Source organism: Oncorhynchus kisutch, linkage group LG23 (assembly GCF_002021735.2).
Source record: "Oncorhynchus kisutch isolate 150728-3 linkage group LG23, Okis_V2, whole genome shotgun sequence".
Taxonomy (NCBI): Eukaryota; Metazoa; Chordata; class Actinopteri; order Salmoniformes; family Salmonidae; genus Oncorhynchus; species Oncorhynchus kisutch.
Window position 1 is genome coordinate 1,828,526 of NC_034196.2, and position 25,179 is coordinate 1,853,704.

Genomic DNA, 25,179 nt, shown 5'->3' on the forward strand with positions numbered 1-25,179 from the left:
GGCCTTTCAATCACTTAAACTACTATTCCCACAATCCCTTTCACGAGTGAGACGGACGTCATCGAAAACATCATGGTGGACTCGTGTTTGTGCATGGTGCTAGACTTGGATTAAAACGTCGACCATATGGAATATATGTCGAAAAGCTGATCATTAAATACGAGGTTTGTATTTTTATGGATTACGATACGTATTTGGAGAAGTGACAGTATTACATTACTACATTACTTTCCTAGACGTCTAAAGAAAGCGTAACTGCTAGCTAACTGTTAGCAAGTTTACAACTTTTAGCACGCTAATAATGCTCATTCGTCGTTACTACTATGTAAGACATGCTAGCTAACAAAATATAGTGAGCTGAAATTGTAATTACTTTATCTCACTTTACGTTTTCTGGTGTATTTCCCTAGCTGACTTACCCGTGGTAGTCAGCTATGGTATGTGACTGACACGTAGCTGACGTTAGCTAGCTGAGTCAGAAGATAAGTGAGCCAGTGAGTGACATTTAGCAGCTGAGCAGACTTCCTGCAGCCAACATATGCATTTAGTAGTTAACTAGCTTATACACAAGCCATTGATGGTCATTTGCCAAATATATAATGAAAGTTCGCTTGCTAGCAACCCTGAGCTCTGTGTTTCTTATAGCTAATGTTATCATCCGTGTCACAGCCTCTCTGAAGTAGGACAGAATGCTTCGCAGATCCAGGATCAGTGTTCGTCCGAACGTCAGGCCAGCAGGCAGAGGGCCAGCCCCAGCCTCCTCCCAGGACACTCCACCTTCCCAGGAGGCTCCAGCTGCAGTCTCCCAGGCCTCCGAGGACCTTCCCCAGGCAGGGGGCCAGTGCGTGAAGGACACCACCACAACTGCAGTGCTAGAAGCCTCGACAGAGTCCACCACACCCAGAGAGTGAGTGCGAATCGTACAACTGAATGCCTTCAACTGAAATGTGTCTTCTGCATTTAATTCAACCCCTCTGAATCAGAGAGGTGCAGGGGACTGCCTTATTCAACATCCATAATTGAATCAAATGTATTTATAGTCATTTTTACAGCTAAATGTGTAAATGCAGAGGTGTGGCTGTCAGTGACCGTTCTGGAGGTTTATAATCTCTTGTAGGATTTCAAATTTTATTGTAGAATTGAAAACTACTCAAGGTAACATGGGTCGTACACATGGTTTAAACTAGTCTGATGAATTAGGCTGTAATACACTTCATTTGTATATGCAGCATGAAGCAAAATCGTGTAAATGTTTAATAAAAATACGTTTACACTTAGTATACCGGTTGTCTGTGCGGTTTGTCCTTCATTTGCTAAAGATTTGAGACAAAATATCCACAGGAAAGTATTGTTTACCAGATGTGTTTTTTTAGCGAGCCAGTAGGTATTTGATTTGACACCAAGGTAAAGTTAGTTTTGTATTGGATCTTTTTTCATTTCGCCAATAGCTTTGAACTAAGCATGCCATGGCAATGGAAATGTTGTATTGTAGAACAATCCACACCTTCATTGAAAATAATCATCTAAAAAAAATGGACATCTGAAGAAAAAAATAGAAATAAATGAAAAAGTCACATAAAAAAGGTCTGGATTGTTTTCCATCCTCCCCTGATTCAGAATATATCATTTATTGTCACAGTAAATAATACTTTCCTGTGGAGATTTGTCTCACATTTCAAGCAGCTAAAAGACAAACCGCACAGACCACCTGGAGAGTAAGTCTAAATGTATTATACATTCTGGCTCATAAGAAACATTTACACAATTTTGCAGCCATTGGTTTCAGGCTGTATATACATATTAATCAGACTAGGTTTAAACTTGGTTTTGCCCCAACAACCATCCACTGACTGTGGTTCAGTGTTGCTCACGTATTAGCTGATTGTCTGCATTGTCTCTGACCCTTTTGTCTTTGCTATAGGGATGGAAAAGACCCAAATGGCGAGGGTTCCAGCAGCACCCCCTCTGCCGGTCTTCAAAGGAGGAAGCGGTTCTCTGTCATGCCAAACCTTGCCAAACCCCGGGTGGCCGCCACCCCAGCCCTCACCCGCTCCTCCCCCAGGACCCCCAAGTCCCCTGTGAGAGCGGGCACTGAGACTCCAGCTCCAACCCCTGAGGCTCCAGAGGCCCCCAGACAGACAGATTCTGGACCCTCACAGGGCATGAGATCCCCAAGGCGGAGGCCCTCTGGAGGTAGTAGGCAGGCCAAAGGACAGCCCAAACCCAGGCCACTGTCCCCAGCTTCCCCAGGCCCTACAACAACCTCTCTGGGGAATGTGGCAGTGGAGAACTCATCCTTGTCACAACAGACCCCGCAGGCAGCAGGCAAAGGCAGCATCCAATCAGATCTCCTGAAAAAAACACCAATCATTAAAGTTCCATCCACTCCGTTAGAGATGGTCCCATCGTCCTCCCTTCCAGACAAAGAGGGTATCTCAGTATCAGAGAGAGCTAAGACTCTGGTCGCCAGGTCTGTGTCTGGTGGGCTCACCGGGCTGGCACCAGGGAAGTCCAGGCTTAGCAGGTTCCTGAATGACCCAACAGACCTACAGAGGCTGGCTAAGGCCCGGAAGCTCAGAGAGCTGCTGAGACAGGAGATGAACAAGGAGAAGGTGAGATTGGTTTTAGTCTCACTGGTGATCTTTAGTTCAAAGAATAAAGTGATGCTAGAAAGGTTTTGTATAATTTCAGCCAGTAATTTTGAAAGTAGCGCTCACGAGCCAAAACGGATCCCCAGTAATTGTGCACAACTGTATTCAACATCATCCATTTACTCTGTTACGTCCTGATTTTATTTTTAAAAAATTCATTAGTATTTTACAAATTCCAATTTGTACAATGTTATTAATTTGTATGTGCTTAAGATCCCGTCAATCAATTTTTTGGGCTGGATAATGTAATCTTGTGAAGCTAACACCACTATGCATGTTTGATAACACACAATCTGCACAGAATGTAGGATTATTATGTTAAACGCTTCTCTAGCCACTGTCAATGTTTGAAGATACCAAGAACTGCAATGAATTAGCATATCTCATACGCTCACACTGATTGTGTTTAGATAGCAGAGGTTCTTCACTTAAACCAGTTGTTGCTGTCACCAAGAGAAGCTGCTAGGTGACAGCAGAGCACAGTGTTTACTGTCATTGTTTAGATAGCAGAGGTTCTTCACTTAAACCAGTTGTTGCTGTCACCAAGAGAAGCTGCTAGGTGACAGCAGAGCACAGTGTTTACTGTCATTGTTTAGATAGCAGAGGTTCTTCACTTAAACCAGTTGTTGCTGTCACCAAGAGAAGCTGCTAGGTGACAGCAGAGCACAGTGTTTACTGTCATTGTTTAGATAGCAGAGGTTCTTCACTTAAACCAGTTGTTGCTGTCACCAAGAGAAGCTGCTAGGTGACAGCAGAGCACAGTGTTTACTGTCATTGTTTAGATAGCAGAGGTTCTTCACTTAAACCAGTTGTTGCTGTCACCAAGAGAAGCTGCTAGGTGACAGCAGAGCACAGTGTTTACTGTCATTGTTTAGATAGCAGAGGTTCTTCACTTAAACCAGTTGTTGCTGTCACCAAGAGAAGCTGCTAGGTGACAGCAGAGCACAGTGTTTACTGTCATTGTTTAGATAGCAGAGGTTCTTCACTTAAACCAGTTGTTGCTGTCACCAAGAGAAGCTGCTAGGTGACAGCAGAGCACAGTGTTTACTGTCATTGTTTAGATAGCAGAGGTTCTTCACTTAAACCAGTTGTTGCTGTCACCAAGAGAAGCTGCTAGGTGACAGCAGAGCACAGTGTTTACTGTCATTGTTTAGATAGCAGAGGTTCTTCACTTAAACCAGTTGTTGCTGTCACCAAGAGAAGCTGCTAGATGACAGCAGAGCACAGTGTTTACTGTCATTGTTTAGATAGCAGAGGTTCTTCACTTAAACCAGTTGTTGCTGTCACCAAGAGAAGCTGCTAGATGACAGCAGAGCACAGTGTTTACTGTCATTGTTTAGATAGCAGAGGTTCTTCACTTAAACCAGTTGTTGCTGTCACCAAGAGAAGCTGCTAGGTGACAGCAGAGCACAGTGTTTACTGTCATTGTTTAGATAGCAGAGGTTCTTCACTTAAACCAGTTGTTGCTGTCACCAAGAGAAGCTGCTAGATGACAGCAGAGCACAGTGTTTACTGTCATTGTTTAGATAGCAGAGGTTCTTCACTTAAACCAGTTGTTGCTGTCACCAAGAGAAGCTGCTAGGTGACAGCAGAGCACAGTGTTTACTGTCATTGTTTAGATAGCAGAGGTTCTTCACTTAAACCAGTTGTTGCTGTCACCAAGAGAAGCTGCTAGATGACAGCAGAGCACAGTGTTTACTGTCATTGTTTAGATAGCAGAGGTTCTTCACTTAAACCAGTTGTTGCTGTCACCAAGAGAAGCTGCTAGATGACAGCAGAGCACAGTGTTTACTGTCATTGTTTAGATAGCAGAGGTTCTTCACTTAAACCAGTTGTTGCTGTCACCAAGAGAAGCTGCTAGATGACAGCAGAGCACAGTGTTTACTGTCATTGTTTAGATAGCAGAGGTTCTTCACTTAAACCAGTTGTTGCTGTCACCAAGAGAAGCTGCTAGATGACAGCAGAGCACAGTGTTTACTGTCATTGTTTAGATAGCAGAGGTTCTTCACTTAAACCAGTTGTTGCTGTCACCAAGAGAAGCTGCTAGGTGACAGCAGAGCACAGTGTTTACTGTCATTGTTTAGATAGCAGAGGTTCTTCACTTAAACCAGTTGTTGCTGTCACCAAGAGAAGCTGCTAGGTGACAGCAGAGCACAGTGTTTACTGTCATTGTTTAGATAGCAGAGGTTCTTCACTTAAACCAGTTGTTGCTGTCACCAAGAGAAGCTGCTAGATGACAGCAGAGCACAGTGTTTACTGTCATTGTTTAGATAGCAGAGGTTCTTCACTTAAACCAGTTGTTGCTGTCACCAAGAGAAGCTGCTAGGTGACAGCAGAGCACAGTGTTTACTGTCATTGTTTAGATAGCAGAGGTTCTTCACTTAAACCAGTTGTTGCTGTCACCAAGAGAAGCTGCTAGGTGACAGCAGAGCACAGTGTTTACTGTCATTGTTTAGATGCTTGTCATGCCACTGAATTTTAACATTGTGATGTTTTGAACGTGCAGAAACGGAGCAAAGCCAAGGTGTGTGTGAGCGAATACACACTAGATCCCTCTAAAATGACCATGAGAGATCTCATCTACTACCTGCCTGATACCAACCCCATGACGTAAGCTTACACCTTCAGTGGGTGTATTTGTTGGGCACAGTCAGTGTAAATCTATGTTCTATTTTAAAGGTTTTTCTGAGGCGTAAGTTCCCTGTGTTGTCTTTTCCTTCCAGGTCTTATCTGGTAGAGGAACAGAAGGAGAATGAGACTGTCCTCCCACTCACCCCACCAAGAGAAGAGTAAGACCGTATCATGTTCAAGTTTATTTTCCATTTCTAGAAAATATATATTAGGCAGGCAATAAAGTGTGTGAAATATCATCTCACAATGTAACAACCAAGTGAGCTGTGCTATTTAACCCAATTGAAATGATCATATTTGTCTTGTACAGGTCACCTGAAAGACTCCCAACACCGGAGGCCCCAGCTGAGATAGCCAGCCAGGGAGATGAAGATGAGGATGAGGATGACGATGGGGTGATGGTCCCGCGGGTGAAGGTGGCAGAAGACGGCTCTCTGATCATCGATGAGGAGAGGTCCGCGACGTCTCTCAGTTTCCTCATTGAAAAGCAATTTTTTGATTTACTTCCTGAATTGACTCACTGATTTGACTGAATTGGACTTCACCCCAATCCTGTTATGTTTGGATGTTACTTAACTTTCTCCCCATGTGTGTTTGTCCCAGTTTGACGGTGGAGGTCTTGAGGCAGAAAGGGCCCAACCCAGCTGATGATAGAGACCCCATCTTTGAGCGTGGCTCCACAACCACCTACTCGAGCTTCAGGAAGGGGACACACGTCAAGCCCTGGTCCAACAAAGGTCTGTCTGACAACCACTACATGGGTCCAATAGAACTCTACTCAATCCCAATATTTACTTAATCATCAGTTACACCTTAGTTTACCTATGTTTGTGCATGTTGAAACCAAAAGTCCTACTAAAACAAAGTCTTTGTGCTGTTTCTTCAGAGACGGACATGTTCTTCCTGGCCATCAGTATGGTGGGAACAGACTTCTCCATGATTGGACAGCTGTTCCCTCACCGCGGTCGCACCGAGATCAAGGTATCACTGATAGTCTTACCTGTGTAATTTATTATAGTGTTATTCCTGATTTAGCTCCATAAGTAAGGCCCTGTGTTTTGGTTGTTCATGTCACATAACCTGAATTGTAAAGGCACAGGGCTATATATATATATATATATATTACACACACACTACTGGACTATATTCAAACTGGAAACCACATATCCTGAGGCCTCATTTATTGTAACTGGGGATTTTAACAAAGCAACTTTGAGAACAAGGCTACCTAAATTCTACCATCATATTGATTGCGCTACACGCATGGGCAATACCCTCGACCACTGCTACTCTAACTTCCGTGATGCATACAAAGCCCCTCTCTTAAAGAAGTCTTATAGGCAGAAACTTAAACAGGATGTACCAGTGCCGAGAACCATTCAATGCTGGTCCGACCAATCGGAAACCACGCTTCAAGATTGTTTTTATCACGTGGACTGGAATATGTTCCGGTCAGCCTCAGAGAACAACATTGTCCTATACGCTGACTTGGTGAGTGCGTTTATAAAGAAGTGCATTGGAGGTGTTTTACCGACTGTGACTATTAAAACCCTAACCAGAAACCGTGGATGGATGGCGGCAGTCGCACAAAACTGAATGCACAAACCACCGCATTTAACCATGGAAAGAGGTCTGGGAATATGACTGAATATAGACAGTAGCTATTCCCTCCACAAGGCAATCAAACAAGAGAAATGCCAGGGACAAGGTGGAGTCACAATTCAATGGCTCAGACACGAGACGTATGTGGCAGGGTCTACAGGAAATAACGGACTACAAAAAGAAAATCAGCCACGTCACAGACACCGACATCACGTTTCCAGACCAACGAAACACCTTCTTTGTTCGCTTTGAGGATAATCCAGTGCCACCGTCACGGCCGCTAACAAGGACTGCTCCCCCTCTCATTCTCTGTGGCTGACGTGAGTAAAACATTTAAACTTGTTGACCTTCGCAAGGCTGCCGGCCCAGACGGCCTCAGAGCATGCGCAGACCTGCTGGCAGGTGTGTTTACAGACATATTCAATGCTCCCTATCCCAGTCTGCTGTCCCCACATGCTTCAAGATGGCCACCATTGTTCCTGTACCCAAGAAGGCAAAGATGACTGAACGAAATTACTACCGCCCCGTAACACTCACTACTGTCATCATGAAGTGCTTTAAGAGACTGGTCAAGGATCATATCTCCTCCATCTTACCGGCCACACTGGACCCACTTCAGTTTGCATACCGCCACTACAGGTCCACAGACGACGCAATCGCCATCACACTGCACACTGCCCTATCCCATCTGGACAAAAGGAATACCTATGTAAGAATGCTGTTCATTGACTACAGCTCAGCCTTCAACGCCATAGTACCCTACAAGCTCATCATCAAGCTGGAGGCTTGATGTTCAAGTTTCAGTTTAATTTCAGTTTGTCCGTACAAACTCCCTGTTCACCCACGACTGTGTGGTCATGCACGCCTCCAACTCGATCATCAAGTTTGCAGACGACACAACAGTAGTGGGCTTGATTACCAATAACGACGAGACGGCCTATAGGGAGGAGGTGAGGGCACTCGGAGTGTGGTGTCAGGAAAACAACCTCTCACTCAACGTCAACAAAACAAAGGAGATGATCGTGGACTTCAGGAAACCGCAGAGGGAGCACCCACCTATCCACATCGACGGAACAGTAGTGGAGAAGGTAGAAAGTTTTAAGTTCCTCTGCGTACGAACAAACTGAAATGGTCCACCCACACAGACAGTGTGGTGAAGAAGGCGCTATAGTGCCTCTTCAACCTCAGGAGGCTGAAGAAATTTGGCTTGTCACCTAAAACCCTGATAAACTTTGACAGATGCACAATCGAGAGCATCCTGTCGGGCTGTATCACTGCCTGGTACGGCAACTTCACCTCCCTCAACCATAAGGCTCTCCAGAGGGTAGTGAGGTCTGCACAACACATCACTGGGGGCAAACTACCTGCCCTCCAGGACACGTACACCACCCGATGTCACAGGAAGGCCAAAAAGATCATCAAGGACATCAACCTCCCGAGCCACTGCCTGTTCACAATGCTATCATCCAGAAGGCGAGGTCAGTACAAGTGGATCAATGTTGGGACCGAGAGACTGAAAAACAGCTTCTGTCTCAAGGCCATCAGACTGTTAAACAGCCATCACTAACAAAGAGAGGTGTGCATATTCTCATTCACTCCTTTAGATTTGTGTGTAGTAGGTAGTTGTTGGGGTATTGTTAGATATTACTGCACTGTCGGAACTAGAAGCCCAAGCATTTCGCTACACTCTCATTAACATCTGCTATCCATGTGTATGTTACACTTAAGATTTGATACCATTCAAAAGTTTGGGGTCACTTAGAAATATCCATGAAAATATACATGAAATAAGATACAAAGTGAATAGGAAATATAGTAAAGACGTTGACAAGGTTATAAATAATGATTTTTTTATTGAAATAATAATTGTGTCCTTGTCACTTTGCTTTCGTCACATTTGCAACAATTATAGCCTTGCAGACCTTTGGCATTGTAGTTGTCAATTTGTTGAGGTAATCTGAAGAGATTTCACCCAATGCTTCCTGAAGCACCTCTCACCCACAAGTTGGATTGGCTTGATGGGCACGTCTTACATACCATACGGTCAAGCTGCTCCCACAACAGCTCAATAGGGTTGAGATCCGGTGACTGCTGGCCACTCCATTATAGACAGAATACCAGCTGACTGCTTCTTCCCTAAATAGTTCTTGCATAGTTTGGAGCTGTGCTTTGGGTCATTGTCCTGTTGTAGGAGGAAATTGGCTCCAATTAAGTGTCATCCACAGGGTATGGCATTGCAAAATGAAGTGATAGCCTTCCTTCCTCAAGATCCCTTTTATCCTGTACAAATCTCCCACTTTACCACCACCAAAGCATCCCCAGACCATCACATTGCCTCCACTATGCTTGACAGATGGCGTCAAGCACTCCTCCAGCATCTTTCAATTTTTAGCTACACCAGTCAGAGCGCAGTCAGTCTGATGATAGAATGCCCATTCGTGAATTCTCATCTGAGTGGAGAAGTGCAATTGAAGCATAAAATGTGTCTGATGCCGAGCAGAAATTAGCATTTTAGGTCTGTGTTTAGAAAATGCAGAAAGATATTTATTTTTTCCTGCGGGAAATTCTGCGTTAAACGTTCAAGTTTAACTTGGTCGTTATAAGTAAGTGGCTGAATAATTAAGGTAACAGGGCATCATATTGTGTTAGCTTTCTGCCTTGTTTAAGAAGTCAAAGCCCTTTGGATGAGTTATTTGTACAGCTCTCTCTGCTACCCCCCCTTCTCTGAGCAGAGCAAGCAGGCTTGTTGCCCGAGCGACTTCATTTGCGCTCGTTAGCATATTTAGCTAGCAGCCTCCATGGAAATTCGCCATTACTTGCACTCATTTTGTTAGCATTCTGGTAATGCCCAATGGGCTTTTCTTTTGTGTGTTTTTGGCCCCCTCTTGTGTACTAAGTTGCTAATACCATAAAACCCAGGACGGTAATGAAGATATGAAGGTCTGGGTACCGCCCAACCCTAAATACTGTAGATTGTGGCTGTAGCACTATACAACTGCACTAGGTTGTGTTACTGCCGGTTTGTAATTTTGTCTCCCGTTTCTTGTCTTTCAGAACAAGTTCAAGAAAGAGGAGAGAGCAAACAGCTGGAGGATAGACAAGGCCTTCAGTAAGTTTTGAAACAGAAGGGATTTACCGTTGTAGACGTGATTCGGGAATCCAGTTCATCTTGGTCTTTTCTCTGTTCTGACTGCACTGTTGGAGCTAGGAACACAAGCATTTCGCTACAGCCGCAATAACATCTGCTATATATGTGTATCTAACCAACAAAAATGTGATTTGATTTAGAGGAGAAACGCAGGCTGGACCATGAGTTCTTCACTAGTCTCCTGGAGAAGATCTTGGCTGCAGAGGCAAAGAGGAACAAAAATAAGTCCCCCACAGAGAAGATACGGATGAAGAAAAAAATCAAACAGAAAGGTAACTAAGATACATTTCCTTGTTTACCACCTATTTGGTCGTGTCGGGAGTTCCACCACAAAGTCAATGCCTGGAATTCTCAGTATGGCATCTCTCACCTATGTAATCTGGTGAAATTGTTGTGATTTCTTGAACATTATTCATAGTTTAAAGGTAGTAATGTCTTCAGCCCACGCATTATCCGTCCTTGCTCCCTGTATGAGTCTCAATATCTCTGCTCTCACTGTCCATTAGAAAAGAAAGCAGCGAAGCAGCTGAGCGATGTGGAGGAGGAGGGGTTAGACGCGGAGATGGACACAGAGGAGGTGGAGGGAGAGAAGGAGAACGAGAACGTCTCTAACGAAGGGACCACGCTTTCTTCCGCTCCCACCCCTAAGAGAAAACGCAAAAGTAGGGATGGTGGAGGAGAGTCCTCTCCTGAAGAAGCAAAGGATGGAAAGAAAAAGAAGATTGACCTAATAACAAGTGATCAAGGTGCGGTAGAACTTCCACGACTTCAGTGGTGCTTTTCACAGTAGCCATATAACAAAGTGAAAATATACTAAATCTACTAACTCATTATTATTTATCTTACTTACTGCCGTTGTTTCCTCTGCTTCCTCAGAAGAGGCTGGTGTACCTGAAGATTCTGAGGCAGGGCCTCCAGAGAGGTAACACTTGCAGTTTGTAAATGGCAACTATTTTGTTCTTTACATTAAAAGAAAAGGTGTCAAGTGCTGAAATAATTTTTAGACTTCATATTCATCATCTCCAGCACCACCCCAACATCAACATACACTATACATACAAAATTATGTGGACACCCTTTCAAATGAGTGATTTCGGCTATTTCAGCCACACCAGTTGGTGACGGGTGTAAAATGGAGCACACAGCCATGCAATCTCCATAGACAAACAGTAGCAGTTAAATGGCCTTACTGAAGGGCTCAGTGACTTTCAACGTGGCACCGTCATAGGATGCCACCTTTCCAACAAGTCAGTTTGTCAAATGTATGCCCTGCTAGAGCTGCCCCGGTCAACTGTAAGTGCTGTTATTGTGAAGTGGAAACGTTTAGGAGCAACAGTGGCTCAGCCGCGTAGTGGTAGGCGACAAGCTCACAGAACGGGACCCCTGAAGCGCGTAAAAATCGTCTGTCCTTGGTTGCAACACTCTACCGAGTTCCAAACTGCTTCTGGAAGCAATGTCAGCACAAGAATTGCTCGTCGGGAGCTTCAAGAAATGGGTTTCCATGGCCGAGCAACCGCAAACTAGCCTAAGATCACCATGTGCAATGCCAAGTGTAAAGAGTGGCTGGAGTGGTGTAAAGCTCTCCGCCGTTGGTCTCTGAAGCAGTGGAACCGCCTGCACAAGGCCCTGACCTCAACACCATTGAACACCTTTGGGATGAATTGGAACGCTGACTGCGAGTCAGGCCTAATGGTCCAACATCAGTGTCGACCTCACTAATGATCTTGTGGATGAATGGAAGCAAGTCCCCGCAGCAATGTTCCAACACCTAGTGGAAAGCCTTCCCAGAAGAGTGGAGACAGTTATAGCAGCAAAGGGGGGACCAACTCCAAATGAATGCCCATGATTTTGGAATGAGATGTTCGACAAACAGGTGTCCATATACTTTTGGTCATGGAGGGTCCTCTATGAAAATAGTGTTTCTATGTTTTGTGTGGAAAAAGATAAGTGTTTCTAATGACATCCTCAACCAATTAGTAGGCAATGCTTACTCACAATGGGTTAAAATATCATGATGCACACCGACGTCGTCACTGGAAAGACTTTTTCACATATGTTGATGTTGGGGTGGTGCTGGAGATGTTGAACATTTTTAGAAATGTCCCTTTTTAAAGGCGCAGTATGCAGATATCGCTCTGCCATTTTCCATTTTGCTAGAAGTCTATTAGTTTGCCTAATTTCAGTTTTTGTAGAGAATCATTATGCCATCTAAACCCCTGTGAAATATTTTTTAAATAACCAAACATTGTTTTTCAGCTGTTTGAAGCTGGTGTACAAAACTGAAAGTGAAAGACACAAAAAATTATAATATTATCAACTATTATGATATTTAAGAATGGGAAGCATAGAAATAATGTACATAGATCCGATCTACCGCTTCTTGGACTTGCTTTCGATGAGCATGACATATCTATAACTCGCATTTCTATGTGAATTTGGTCAGGTCGCCCAAAAAATTACATCTTGTAGGTTTAATAATTATGATGCATTTTTTATTAGTTCAAAGCAGGCAGAAGGACCTGTGGAAGCAGCCAAGGGACCTGTGGTGATCAAACCAGCCCAGTTGTCCCGTGGCCGATCCCAGATACCTCTTCCTAACCTGGGTAGGAAGTGGGGCCAGAGGGGCCCCGAGCCCAATACCAAGCCTAACGTTAAAGATGGGGCCACACCTACAGAGGAGGAGAACACTGAAGAAGGGCTGTCTGAAGAACAGGTAGGTCTTTGTCCTGTGACAAATTAATCGTAAATGTTTGTAACATTCTATAAACCCTAAGACTGTTGTCTGAACCTCAGTAGCTGAAAAGTAGTTGAGTGTCTGTGTGGTCCAACCTCTACCGTAACTCACTTTCAGGTAGATACAGATGCTTCCCCTTCAGTCAGTCAAAAGGAGAAAAAGAAAGCTGGTAAACTCTCTTCATCTGAGGGAGAGGAGGAAGAAGCCAGCGATAAACCCATCAAACCCACCAGGTACACACGCACACTGATCCTACATAACTGAAGAGGGTCACAGCCACATGTGGCAGTAAAACTAACTATGTTCATGTATTTCAGGTACGGCAGAATACCCAAAAAGACACAGCTCTTGAATTACCCTGCAAAGGAGGATGGGGACTCGCCCTCAGACTCTGCCCCCACTCCAGCCTCAGACGGATCCCCCTCCACCATGCCCAAATCCAAACCAGCTACCAGGAGGGCCAAAATCAAACCTGGCCCAGCCCTGCCAGGTAGGATGGGCCAATCAGCGGCTAGGAAATCCAAGCTGGTCACCCTCAGGGCGTCCCAGTCTGAAGATGATGAAGATGAGGAAGAAGGAGCATGGAGAGAGGAGGTGCAGGCCGAGGAGGACACCCACAATCCCACAAGCCCAGAGGAGGAGAATCAGGCACCTGCGTTCATCCCCATGAGCCTTCGCTCGCCACAACCTGTCGCCACAGAGGTTGAGGAGACCATGGAGGAGGTGAAAGGGGTGACACACTTACCATTTTTACACAACTGAGCTTAGCTGTAATGCACTGGCCTGGTTACACATCCCCTTTAATTGCTCCACCATAATTGCACCATAGTTGCTGGAAGGGTCCATGTGTAAAGAACAAATCTGAGCCACTATGGCTCAATGCTTTGAAAAAGGTTATTCTACTGTCCCGGGGATCTAGATCCTACATAATGGATCTATTTGTATTTATTTGTAGGTTATTTTATTTTTATTTTATCCAGTCACAGTTGCATCCCATTGGTTTACCCATTTAATTCACTCTCCGACTTGCTATTCACAACGCCGCTTTAGTTGTCCTACACGTTGGAAACCCAGCACAACCGACCCTGTGTATGTCTTTTTATTCATTTATTTATCATGCATGGTTTTTCTATCCTGTAACCTCCCCTTCCATCCTGTCATCCTCTCCGCCGCTCACAGCTCGATATCTCCGTCAACGTGCCTGATGTCCTGGGTATTTCCCATGATGCATTCTGCCCTGACTCGTCATGCGAGCGGGCACAGGGTGCTGAAATGGGCACAGTGCCCTGTGAACATCAGTTGGACCTGTTAGTAGTAAGTCATCATGTGCCCTGTCCTGTCTGTCTACCATCCCTCCTTCATCCATGTTTTTGACCAACATTTTGTCATCAATAGCTAGGTTTCCATCCAATTAGTGACAGATTTTCAGGTGAAAATTCTCAAATATATAATTCATATAAATATTTAAAAAATATAAGCATTTTCCTACCAGAGATGTTTCAATCAAACAGACTTATTGCGGATAAAAGGCTGTGTGTGATGACGTAGTGCACATAAAAATAACTTTTTATGGTTAAATTCCCAAGTACCCGGGGGGGGTAACAAGTAAAATGGGTTTATATCGCCTTTTCAACTCTACTGATGGTTCAGTCCCAAGTACCCGGGGGGGGGACAGGTAAAATGGGTTTATATCGCCTTTTCAACTCTACTGATGGTTCAGTCCCAAGTACCCGGGGGGGGGACAGGTAAAATGGGTTTATATCGCCTTTTCAACTCTACTGATGGTTCAGTCCCAAGTACCCGGGGGGGGGAACAAGTAAAATGGGTTTATATCGCCTTTTCAACTCTACTGATGGTTCAGTCCCAAGTACCCGGGGGGGGGGGTAACAAGTAAAATGGGTTTATATCGCCTTTTCAACTCTACTGATAAAAAAATACAGTGTGGCTCGCCTCCCAACATTATGGGATTTTAGGGGATTTTTATTTGTCAAAACGGCAGCCAAGCATCGATCATCATGTCACCAGAATAAGTCCCTCGATATTTATGGGAAAGGCGCATCAAACTCATCACTGTGCACTTTCACCACCCTGTGAAGTGTATTTCATCTGTAGCCTAATAAACTGCATGCTTGGTAGTGGGAGGACCACACATCATCGCGTGACTCAAGTTTACTATGTTCTGATGGTTATTATATTATTATTTGCGCATTAAGGCGGTTCTCACCGCCATTTCTCACAGAATACATTTTCCAGACACTAAAAGATGTCGAACGAACGAATTCTCAACATTTCTGAAATTGTACCAGTATTTACTGTTTCCATCAGTCCGTTCGTGACTTTCTTCATGTGTCAGGCAATTCATCCGTATTAAATGGTTGGATAGAAATCTGGTTATAGTTTCATATTTGAGATTCAGTATATATCACCTTTCAGAAGTTGTCGGTGTTAAATTGAAATCACTGGGTCAAGCATCCAATTGGATTAAGCACGGCTGCTGTTTTGCTCCAGATTCTGTCTATGTTATGAGGACTAATGTTTTTGTTTTCTTCGTTCTAGGATGTGATAGACTTCCTGTCTCCAGATAACATGGAAGGTAGGTTGGTCCTTTCAAGAGCTGATATCTATTGTATCCTCTTAAGTTAAAAAAATATATACAAAATATAAACGCTCTCCCTCACACCACGAACTATTGAATGTTCAACTGTTTCTCCTCTCCCCTCTGTGTTCCAGTATCTGAGGAGAGCTACAACGAGGCAGCTAGAACCCTTCTGGCCATCGGCAACCTCACCCACCTGTCTCAGGCGGCTGAAGCCTTCACTGCCGGAGCAGATGATATCATCACAGAAGGATGTTCCAATGAGGACCAACTGTACCAGATGACACCACAGCCCACTGACCAATTACAAACCAGCACCATTCCTTCTGAATCTCTTAGAGTCACTGAGGCATCACAAATCGCTGAGGATTCTGTACCTGTTGCCTCGTCAACAACAGCCTCTGTCCCTGTCACCACGACAACAGCTTCTATCCCAGGCTCCAAAATAACAGCCTCTGTCATAGTTACCATGGCAACAGCCTCAGTTCCAGTCACCACGACAACATCCTCTCCTCCAGTCACCTTGACAACAACGGCCTCTATCCGAGTCACCACATCAACGGCATCTGTCCCAGTGCCTCAGAGCAGTGATACGCCCACTCTAGAAACTCCACCCATAGAGGAGGGGCCTCTCAGACAGAGGGAGGGGACTGATATTGGACACGCCTCTCAGGTGGAATCAGGTTCTGAAGTGTCAGAGGGCTCAGAGCAACAGACAACCTCACAGACCAGGAGGAGCCACTTCCCTAAGGTCAAACCCAACCTGGGACGGGCTGCCAGGACCACACAACCCAAACAGACGACCACCACACTGTCAGAACCACCACAGACTACCACCACACTCTCTGAACCACCACCTGAGCCTATGCTGAATATCACCACAACCCCAGAACCACAGCCTACCATGCATATCACCATAGAACCACCACTGCCTTCTGAGAGTATTAACACAGAGTCAGAAACACAGCCCAAACAGAGAACTACCACACACTCAAAATCACAATCCACCACCACACACTCCAAGCACCAGCCCACCACAAATATTATCCCACACTCAGAACCACCGCCCATTCAGAAAACCAGAATAGCGTATTCAAAACCACAGCCTGCATTGAATACCACCACACAGTCAGAACAACCCCAGCCCACACTAAATTCCACCACAAACACACTCTCAAAACAACAATCCACACAGAGTACCACCATACTCTCACAACCACAGCCCACCTCAAGCCTTGAGCAGCCAGGTCCAGTTACACTCAGACCCAAAGTCCCAGAGTCACCTCTGAGGTCAACAGGAGAGGTGAAAGGTCACGATGGCCGTAAGGGAAATACTTCATCTTCCCTCAGTGCTGGAGGGTCCCAGTCAGGGACATCAAACTCAGACGAGGCCAAACAGACAGGTCCTCTAACCCGTAGGGCCCGTTTACCTAAACCCAAACCCAACTTGGGTCTCACCGCCAAAGCCACTACACGCTCTGCAGTCCAATTACCAGAAAGCAGGCCATGCCCTGAAGTCCAGACACCAGAGGAAGCTGATGAGGTTCCCATTGAAATACAAAAGATCCACCAAGTCTCCCCCCTTTCTGACATCATCGATACCACCCAGGTAAGGCTATTATAAATATCAGCTATTGGTTTAGCCTAAATGCTATTTATAATTGAATGTGTTCCAACAAATATGTCTAATTGTGTTGCAGTTGCATTACCTGTGTGTGTGTGTGTGTGTGTGTGTGTGTGTGTGTGTGTGTGTGTGTGTGTGTGTGTGTGTGGTGTGTCATGTGTCATTTTATTCATAGGAGGAAATACAACAGATTCACCAAGTCATCCCTCATCCACCCATAGAGGGGCCTCTCAGACAGAGGGAGGGGACTGATATTGGACACGCCTCTCAGGTGGAATCAGGTTCTGAAGTGTCAGAGGGCTCAGAGCAACAGACAACCTCACAGACCAGGAGGAGCCACTTCCCTAAGGTCAAACCCAACCTGGGACGGGCTGCCAGGACCACACAACCCAAACAGACTACCACCACACTGTCAGAACCACCACTAGATTCTATGCTGAATATCATCACAACCTCAGAACCACAGCCTACCATGCATATCACCATAGAACCACCACTGCCTTCTGAGAGTATTAACACAGAGTCAGAAACACAGCCTAAACAGAGAACTACCACACACTCAAAATCACAACCCACCACAAATATCATCCCACACTCAGGACCACAGCCCAGTCAGAGAACCAGAGTAGCGCATTCAAAACCACAGCCTGCATTGAATACCACCACACAGTCAGAACAACCCCAGCCCACACTAAATTCCCCCACAAACACACTCTCAAAACAACAATCCACACAGAGTACCACCATACTCTCACAACCACAGCCCACCTCAAGCCTTGAGCAGCCAGGTCCAGTTACACTCAGACCCAGAGTCCCAGAGTCACCTCTGAGGTCATCAGAAGCGGTGAAAGGTCACGATGGTTCAAAGGAAAATAGTTCATCTTCCCTCAGTGCTGGAGGGTCCCAGTCAGGGACATCAAACTCAGACGAGCCCAAACAGACAGGTCCCCCAACCCGCAGGGCCCGTTTACCTAAACCCAAACCCAACTTGGGTTGCACCGCCAAAGCCGCTACACGCTCTGCAGTCCAGGTATCAGAAAGCAGGCCAAGCCCTGAAGTCCAGACACCAGAGGAAGCTGATGAGGTTCCCATGGAAATACAACAGATCCACCAAGTCGTCCCCCTTTCTGACATCATCGATACCACCCAGGTAAGGCTATTATAAATATCAGCTATTGGTTTAGCCTAAATGCTATTTATAATTTAATGTGTTCCAACAAATATGTCTGATTGTGTTAGTTGCATTACGTGTGTGTGTGTGTGTGTGTGTGTGTGTGTGTGTGTGTGTGTGTGTGTGTGTGTGTGTGTGTGTGTGTGTGTGATTTTATTCATAGGAGGAAATACAACAGATTCACCAAGTCATCCCTCATCCACCCATAGAGGGGCCTCTCAGACAGAGGGAGGGGACTGATATTGGACACGCCTCTCAGGTGGAATCAGGTTCTGAAGTGTCAGAGGGCTCAGAGCAACAGACAACCTCACAGACCAGGAGGAGCCACTTCCCTAAGGTCAAACCCAACCTGGGACGGGCTGCCAGGACCACACAACCCAAACAGACTACCACCACACTGTCAGAACCACCACAGACTACCACCACACTCTCAGAACCACAGCCCAGTCAGAGAACCAGAGTAGCGCATTCAAAACCACAGCCTGCATTGAATACCACCACACAGTCAGAACAACCCCAGCCCACACTAAATTCCCCCACAAACACATTCTCAAAACAACAATCCACACAGAGTACCACCATACTCTCACAACCACAGCCCACCTCAAGCCTTGAGCAGCCAGGTCCAGTTACACTCAGACCCATAGTCCCAGAGTCACCTCTGAGGTCATCAGAAGAGGTGAAAGGTCACGATGGCCCTAAGGGAAATACTTCCTCTTCCCTCAGTGCTGGAGGGTCCCAGTCAGGGACATCAAACTCAGACGAGGCCAAACAGACAGGTCCTCTAACCCGTAGGGCCCATTTACCTAAACCCAAACCCAACTTGGGTCTCACCGCCAAAGCCGCTACACGCTCTGCAGTCCAGGTACCAGAAAGCAGGCCATGCCCTGAAGTCCAGACACCAGAGGAAGCTGATGAGGTTCCCATTGAAATACAACAGATCCACCAAGTCTTCCCCCTTTGTGACATCATCGATACCACCCAGGTAAGGCTATTATAGATATCAGCTATTGGTTTAGCCTAAATGCTATTTATAATTGAATGTGTTTAACAAAGATGTCTGATTGTGTTACAGTTGCATTACCACAGTGTGTTTTTAAAGGGTGTGTATGATTTTATTCCTAGGAGGAAATACAACAGATTCACCAAGTCATCCCTCATCCACCCATAGAGGGGCCTCTCAGACAGAGGGAGGGGACTGATATTGGACACGCCTCTCAGGTGGAATCAGTTTCTGAAGTGTCAGAGGGCTCAGAGCAACAGACAACCTCACAGACCAGGAGGAGCCACTTCCCTAAGGTCAAACCCAACCTGGGACAGGCTGCCAGGACCACACAACCCAAACAGACTACCACCACACTGTCAGAACCACCACAGACTACCACCACACTCTCAGAACCACAGCCCATTCAGAAAACCAGAATAGCGTATTCAAAACCACAGCCTGCATTGAATACCACCACACAGTCAGAACAACCCCAGCCCACACTAAATTCCCCCACAAACACACTCTCAAAACAACAATCCACACAGAGTACCACCATACTCTCACAACCACAGCCCACCTCAAGCCTTGAGCAGCCAGGTCCAGTTACACTCAGACCCAGAGTCCCAGAGTCACCTCTGAGGTCATCAGGAGAGGTGAAAGGTCACGATGGCCCTAAGGAAAATAGTTCATCTTCCTTCAATGCTGGAGGGTCCCAGTCAGGGACATCAGACTCAGACCAGCCCAAACAGACAGGTCCTCTAACCCGTAGGGCCCGTTTACCTAAACCCAAACCCAACTTGGGTCTCACCGCCAGAGCCGCTACGCGCTCTGCAGTCCAATTACCAGAACACAGGCCAAACCCTGAAGTTCAGACACCAGAGGAAGCTGATGAGGTTCCCATGGAAATACAACAGATCCATCAAGTCTCCCCCCTTTGTGACATCATCGATACGACCCAGGTAAGGCTATTATAAATGTCAGCTATTGGTTTAGCCGGTTGCATTACCCCAGTGTGTTTTTAGTCTCTGATCTGTGTGTGTGGTGTTTGTATTCATAGGAGGAAATGGAACAGATTCACCAAGTCATCCCTCTTACTGACGTCATTGATTCTACCCAGGTAATTCATTGTATTCCTACCCGTCTGGTTGCGTGTAGAAATGTGCTCCTAAGATATGCGTCTCATCTGTGTGTGTCCGACGTTTATATTCACAGGGCGATATGTCTCTCTTTACGGAGGGAAGCTTTTTCTCGCAACAAAGTGATGCTGTCTTCATACAGCACTCAGAAACGTCTGTGTCGACTGCTCCGTTGGACCAGGCCCAGTCAGACCCGGATGAGCCTATATTCATCCTCTCCCTGACTGAAATCCCAGTGCTCCCCGCAGGGGAGGAGAATGGCTGCACATCCCAGACCCTCTCTGAGCCTTTCTTTTTTCTACCAGACGCAGGCGCTCAACTGCAGCAGAGGTTAGTGCCTGTCAGTCATCACTAACCCCTTTTCCACTCAGCCCCCCCCCAAATGCAATTTATCTCCCAAATGAATGTACATTTTCTCCTCTCTCCCCCTCATTCTTTCTCTCTTTCGTCCCTCTTTTGTGCACTCTGTCCCTTCACCTTGGATATCCTTCTCCTCTCCTTCAGCAGTGATATTGTTGCCCCCAGAGGTAGTTTGGAGAAAGGGAATGCTGGTGTCCTCTGTGAAGTCCCTGAGCCTATGTCAGTGGATGAGGTCCTTCCTCAACCCTCATACACCAGTATCAAGGAAGTGGAGTCTGGCTCCACGGCGGGTCCAGTAGGTGTGTGTGCCTCGGCCAAACCCTCAGAAGACTCCATGGCTGATGCAGAGACTAGTGAGGACACGCATCCTCCTAAGAAGAGGAAAGTGCCAGAGAGAGCCAGGAGAGGTGGGCACAGAGTAGTGCATCTAATCCAATGTGTAGAACACTTACTCTCCATCGTCTGTTTGTTCGTTCATTCATTCGATTCCCTTCATTCATCCGTCCATCCATTTTATTGTGTACAATTCTCCTAATATAATTCTGTCTCTGCTTGTGCGAAGTAGACAAACTGCAGGTGAGACCTAACACTGCAGTAAGGGAACAGACCAGTTGTTCGGCCCCTGCCAAGGAGGCTGTGTCACCCATTACCCCAGACCAGACACCCTCTTTGACCACTACCACCCTAGACACTTACCACCTCACTGCCTCCAGTCCCCTGGCCCAGCCAGGCCCCTCCGTCACAGGAACTGCATCACAGCAGGGGACTGTGGGCTGTTTCGATCGTACAGAGACCGAGCACACGCCGACTGGAGGGGAGGACAATAGTTCAGGGGCGGAGTCTCAGGCTGCCCGTCAAATTACACCGCTGGCTATGAGTGGCCCCTTGAGCAGGTGATTTGTCTGAAATGCATTCGTTCTTATACCTGTCACTCTCGATCTCCCCCTGTTTGTACTATCTATTAGTTATCCTCAATTAAACATTAAGTTGTTAGTAGCTCAAAGGACCTGCTGTTGTATTATAGTTAATTGACAGGACACATTCGATTGTCTTCCATTGATTCGATTGATTAGGAGTGTTAATAATGATTGTTTTTAAATATTTTGTATGTTCCTTCCCCCCTACAGGCCTGGTAGGAGACCCAGAGGATTCCTGTCTTTCATGTCCAATAAGAACGCCTCCCCTGTAGCTGCCCCCCCCCGAGGTACCAGAGCAGCCGCTCTGAGGCCCCAGGTCAACACCACCCGCCCAGGGGGGAAACGGGCTGCTCCTGCACCTTCCACCACAACCAGAACCATGCCTTCACCTTCCATAATGCATTACACCACCACCCCCACTAGGGCCACCACTAAGCCAGATTTTTCCACCAGGGTGACTCAGGAAAAACCCTCTGATGCCCTGGCATTACACTCAGACCCAGAGCCCAGTACTTCCCTGTGTACTACAGCTACTGAGGTAAAGAGATGGACAACATCTGGTGATACAGTATTTTACCTATGAACTTTGCAAAAACCCATGAACCTACTGTTGTGGGTATGATCTTGTATTTTTAGTTGTTTTAAATGATGAGAAACAGAACCCTCATTGTACTCCTGTCCCTCTCTCTCTCCCTCCCCATCTCTCTCCACCAGTCTTCTCAGGTGCCAGCCGCCCAGTCCAGTGCGTCTCCCTGTGTGGACAGCGGTTCAGCAGACGAGGAACCCATCAACGTGTCCCAGTACTTCTTCAGTGACATCTTCACCGAGGTCGAGGAGAATGAGGGATGAGAGACGGAGGAAGGGAAAGGAGATCAAAAAGGCACTCTCTGACTCTTTGTTTGAATCAAACTGGAGAACATAATGTGAAACACTTAAGAAAACATGTTTTTGTATCTACCACTGAAATTAGGTTTCTGCTTGCTTGTGTTTATGCGAACAAGGTTTCATGCTTTTGCAGCGAACAGATTTGGTCACAAGATGGCAACAGTGAAACCAAACTAGGGATAATTCCTCTTCAAATTTTGGGGGGGACCAAACTGGTGCGCCTTTAAGCTACTTTCCTATATTGAATGATTACGTTTTTTTGGCTATTTTACCCCAATCATATCATCTAGCCTATTGAGTAATCTATTCATTCTAATAACATATTTATTTGGTTTATATTTTTTCAAACCACACCAAGCCAGACATTCATGATAATTTCCCTCTATCTGCAAGAAGGAGACTACTTGAAATCACTGGCAACTCACTCAACTACAGGGACTTTCACATTCAGATTTTGTTTACATAGGTAGCCATTGTCTAAACATGAGTATTGTGTGTGTGTATATATGTTTATTATAATTTAGATCTGATATATTGGAGGGGTATGTATCCTTAACATTTACTTTGGTTTTTCACTCTTCATGCATGAACAAGACCCAGCTTTGCAGCTTGAGGGACAGCACAGCAATATCTCTTTATTTCATGCTCCCTGAAGATACAGGAAATATAATTTCAAATGGCGCTGGAACAGAATCCTCTAGTTTAATCCATGTACAGTGACAAACTCACAGAAACAGTGCACAGATCATGAGTTCAATTGCAGTTCTCAGTTATTGATTATGTTCTGCAGCCACTGTTGGTTCAAACTAACATAGCTGTTCTGTAGCTCATGTAAAATATGTGAATAAAGTTTTATACGTTAATGTCTACTTTATGTTTCATGTGTTGCGATAACAGATGAGAAAATAATATTTGATAGCGAGATTTAGCTGCCCACCTCGCAGAAAAAAAAGTTTTAGTGCCTCCACTTGGCAGTGGGTAATTTTTCAGTTAAGAACAAATTGTTATTTTACAATGATGGCCTACCCCGGCCAAACCCTCTCCTAACCCGGACGACACTGGGCCAATTGTGCGGCGACCTATGGGACGCCCGATCACAGCTGGTTGTGATACAGCCCAGGATCGAACCAGGGTCTGTAGTGACGCTTCTAGCACAGATGCCTTAGATCGCTGCACCTCTCAGGTGCCCTTGATTTATGCCAAATTCATATGATATCAGTGTGAGAGTGAATAACAATCGATGGGGAGTTCAGGCCCCCTGAGCATATGCCCTGCGGTCCGGATGGTAATTTTGTTATGATTACCTACCAATTTAAGAAGTGTTAGCTGACATGGGCTAATTGAGTGACTGACAAAACAAGTGGGAAACTGCTTATGTACTACCACATTTTTTCAATTGCACCTTGTGTTTTCTACTTTTCTAATTCTCAGCAGTACTTTAAGAACCTGACTGGGTTCCTGAGGTTTTTTGGTCTGGGTCCCCTAGCGGCCAAGGGGCCCTACGCTCAGCTCGTAGGGAGAGGTGGCTTTGCAGAGGCCGACTTGAAAGTGAGAATGTAGAGCTCTGTTTTGACATTGGTCTTCTGTCAGTTGACCAGCAGGAGGCAGTCTACCTGCACAATTATGACTGCTTTTTGCAGACCAGGTATGCAGCAGAACCTTATGGCAACATAAGAAATCTGTAACAAAGTTATTAAAAAACACATTGTTCAGATATCTTAGTTAGGCTCAACAGAAATCAAGAGAGCACATCTCAAAAGCCTTTAAAGTTCAATGGAAACATATTTTTGTTGCTGTGTGTGCATAAGGGGGATGGGGGAGGAACGTGCAGATGTTTCATTCCCAAGCAGCATAGAGAGGCAGGGAGATCGTAGGGGTTGCTAGGTGACCTCACTACATAAATATTCCACCCTCTCACAGGCAGTGCCCCGCCTTCTGTTGGTCCATATTGAAGACGGATAGGGTCATTCTCTTTTATAGACTCTGCTATTGAATTAATCAGGGGGTTTCCAACCGTTTCCATCCTGCCTAGATAAAAAAAAAAATGAAAACATTGCATCAGAAAAGGCTGTTGGGAGGAGATATAGGACGGGCTCATTGTTATGGCTGGAATGGAATCAATGGAACAGTGTGAAATGTGTTGTTTCCATCTATTTGGTACCATTCCATTGATTCGAATCCAGCCATTACAATGAGTTTGTCCTCTTATAGCTCCTCCCACCAGCCTCTTCTACTGTGCATCACTTGCGAATCAATGATTTTAGACAGTATAAACTCATCACTGTCTGTCTCTGATTATGAACAAGCAATTGTAAAATGGCAAATTGTGTGCATTACACCCACCCAGGAGCCAATTAAGTCCAAATATAAGGAATATGGGAATGATGTATCCCATAGCAGTGGAAAGCTGAGGGTGCTGTGGCCCCCTGAAAAGTCAGAAGAGAAAAATAAAAATAAAATGAAATAAAAGTTGTACTGTGAGCCTTTACTAGTATTAACGGAACAATATAGACGTATGTAGCACAGGCAACAACAACAAAAATCATAATCTCTGCTTTGGCAGGAATGGTAGTTGTATAATTTAAGGACAGTATCTTGCAGGATTCAGTAGTTGGAATAGTATGAGTTGGTTGCTTTTCTGTGATTGCCATTCTAATGGAATCCAGAAATGACAAAACCCTGTCCTCAAAACATTTACATCAAAAGGTGCAAAGTAATGGGCAAAGACACAAAACA

At 45.5% G+C, this 25,179-nt stretch overlaps 1 protein-coding gene across 6 annotated transcripts; it reads left to right on the plus strand.

Annotated features, from left to right (window-relative positions):
* Positions 1–42: 42 nt before the first annotated feature.
* On the plus strand, positions 43–23,312 carry zgc:162472 (transcription factor TFIIIB component B'' homolog). 6 transcript variants are annotated; one of them, XM_020457644.2, is made up of 27 exons: positions 43–164; positions 670–907; positions 1,922–2,612; positions 5,158–5,261; positions 5,375–5,440; positions 5,593–5,736; positions 5,886–6,019; positions 6,169–6,263; positions 9,939–9,993; positions 10,173–10,304; positions 10,539–10,778; positions 10,909–10,954; positions 12,532–12,745; positions 12,884–12,999; positions 13,084–13,498; positions 13,946–14,080; positions 15,323–15,359; positions 15,497–16,971; positions 17,162–18,136; positions 18,321–19,142; positions 19,283–20,104; positions 20,203–20,262; positions 20,358–20,611; positions 20,786–21,048; positions 21,204–21,534; positions 21,769–22,096; positions 22,273–23,312. In XM_020457644.2, exons 2-27 carry the CDS (start codon positions 690–692, stop codon positions 22,405–22,407), a joined length of 8,307 nt encoding a protein of 2,768 aa, XP_020313233.2. In that variant the 5' UTR covers positions 43–164; positions 670–689; the 3' UTR covers positions 22,408–23,312. The 6 variants fall into 6 exon arrangements, with proteins under 6 accessions (XP_020313233.2, XP_031658544.1, XP_031658545.1 ...); XM_031802684.1 differs by having other exon boundaries at positions 21,207–21,534; positions 22,273–23,306; XM_031802685.1 differs by having other exon boundaries at positions 20,789–21,048; positions 22,273–23,306.
* The last annotated feature ends 1,867 nt before the right edge of the window (positions 23,313–25,179 follow it).

Bases quoted from the DNA above. Each gene is read 5' to 3' on its own strand.
- zgc:162472 (XM_020457644.2), top strand. From the start codon at position 690: ATGCTTCGCAGATCCAGGATCAGTGTTCGTCCGAACGTCAGGCCAGCA. The intron at 6,020-6,168 runs GTCTGTCTGACA...CTGTTTCTTCAG, and splicing joins CAAGCCCTGGTCCAACAAAG to AGACGGACATGTTCTTCCTG. The intron at 13,499-13,945 runs GTGACACACTTA...CGCCGCTCACAG, and splicing joins CCATGGAGGAGGTGAAAGGG to CTCGATATCTCCGTCAACGT.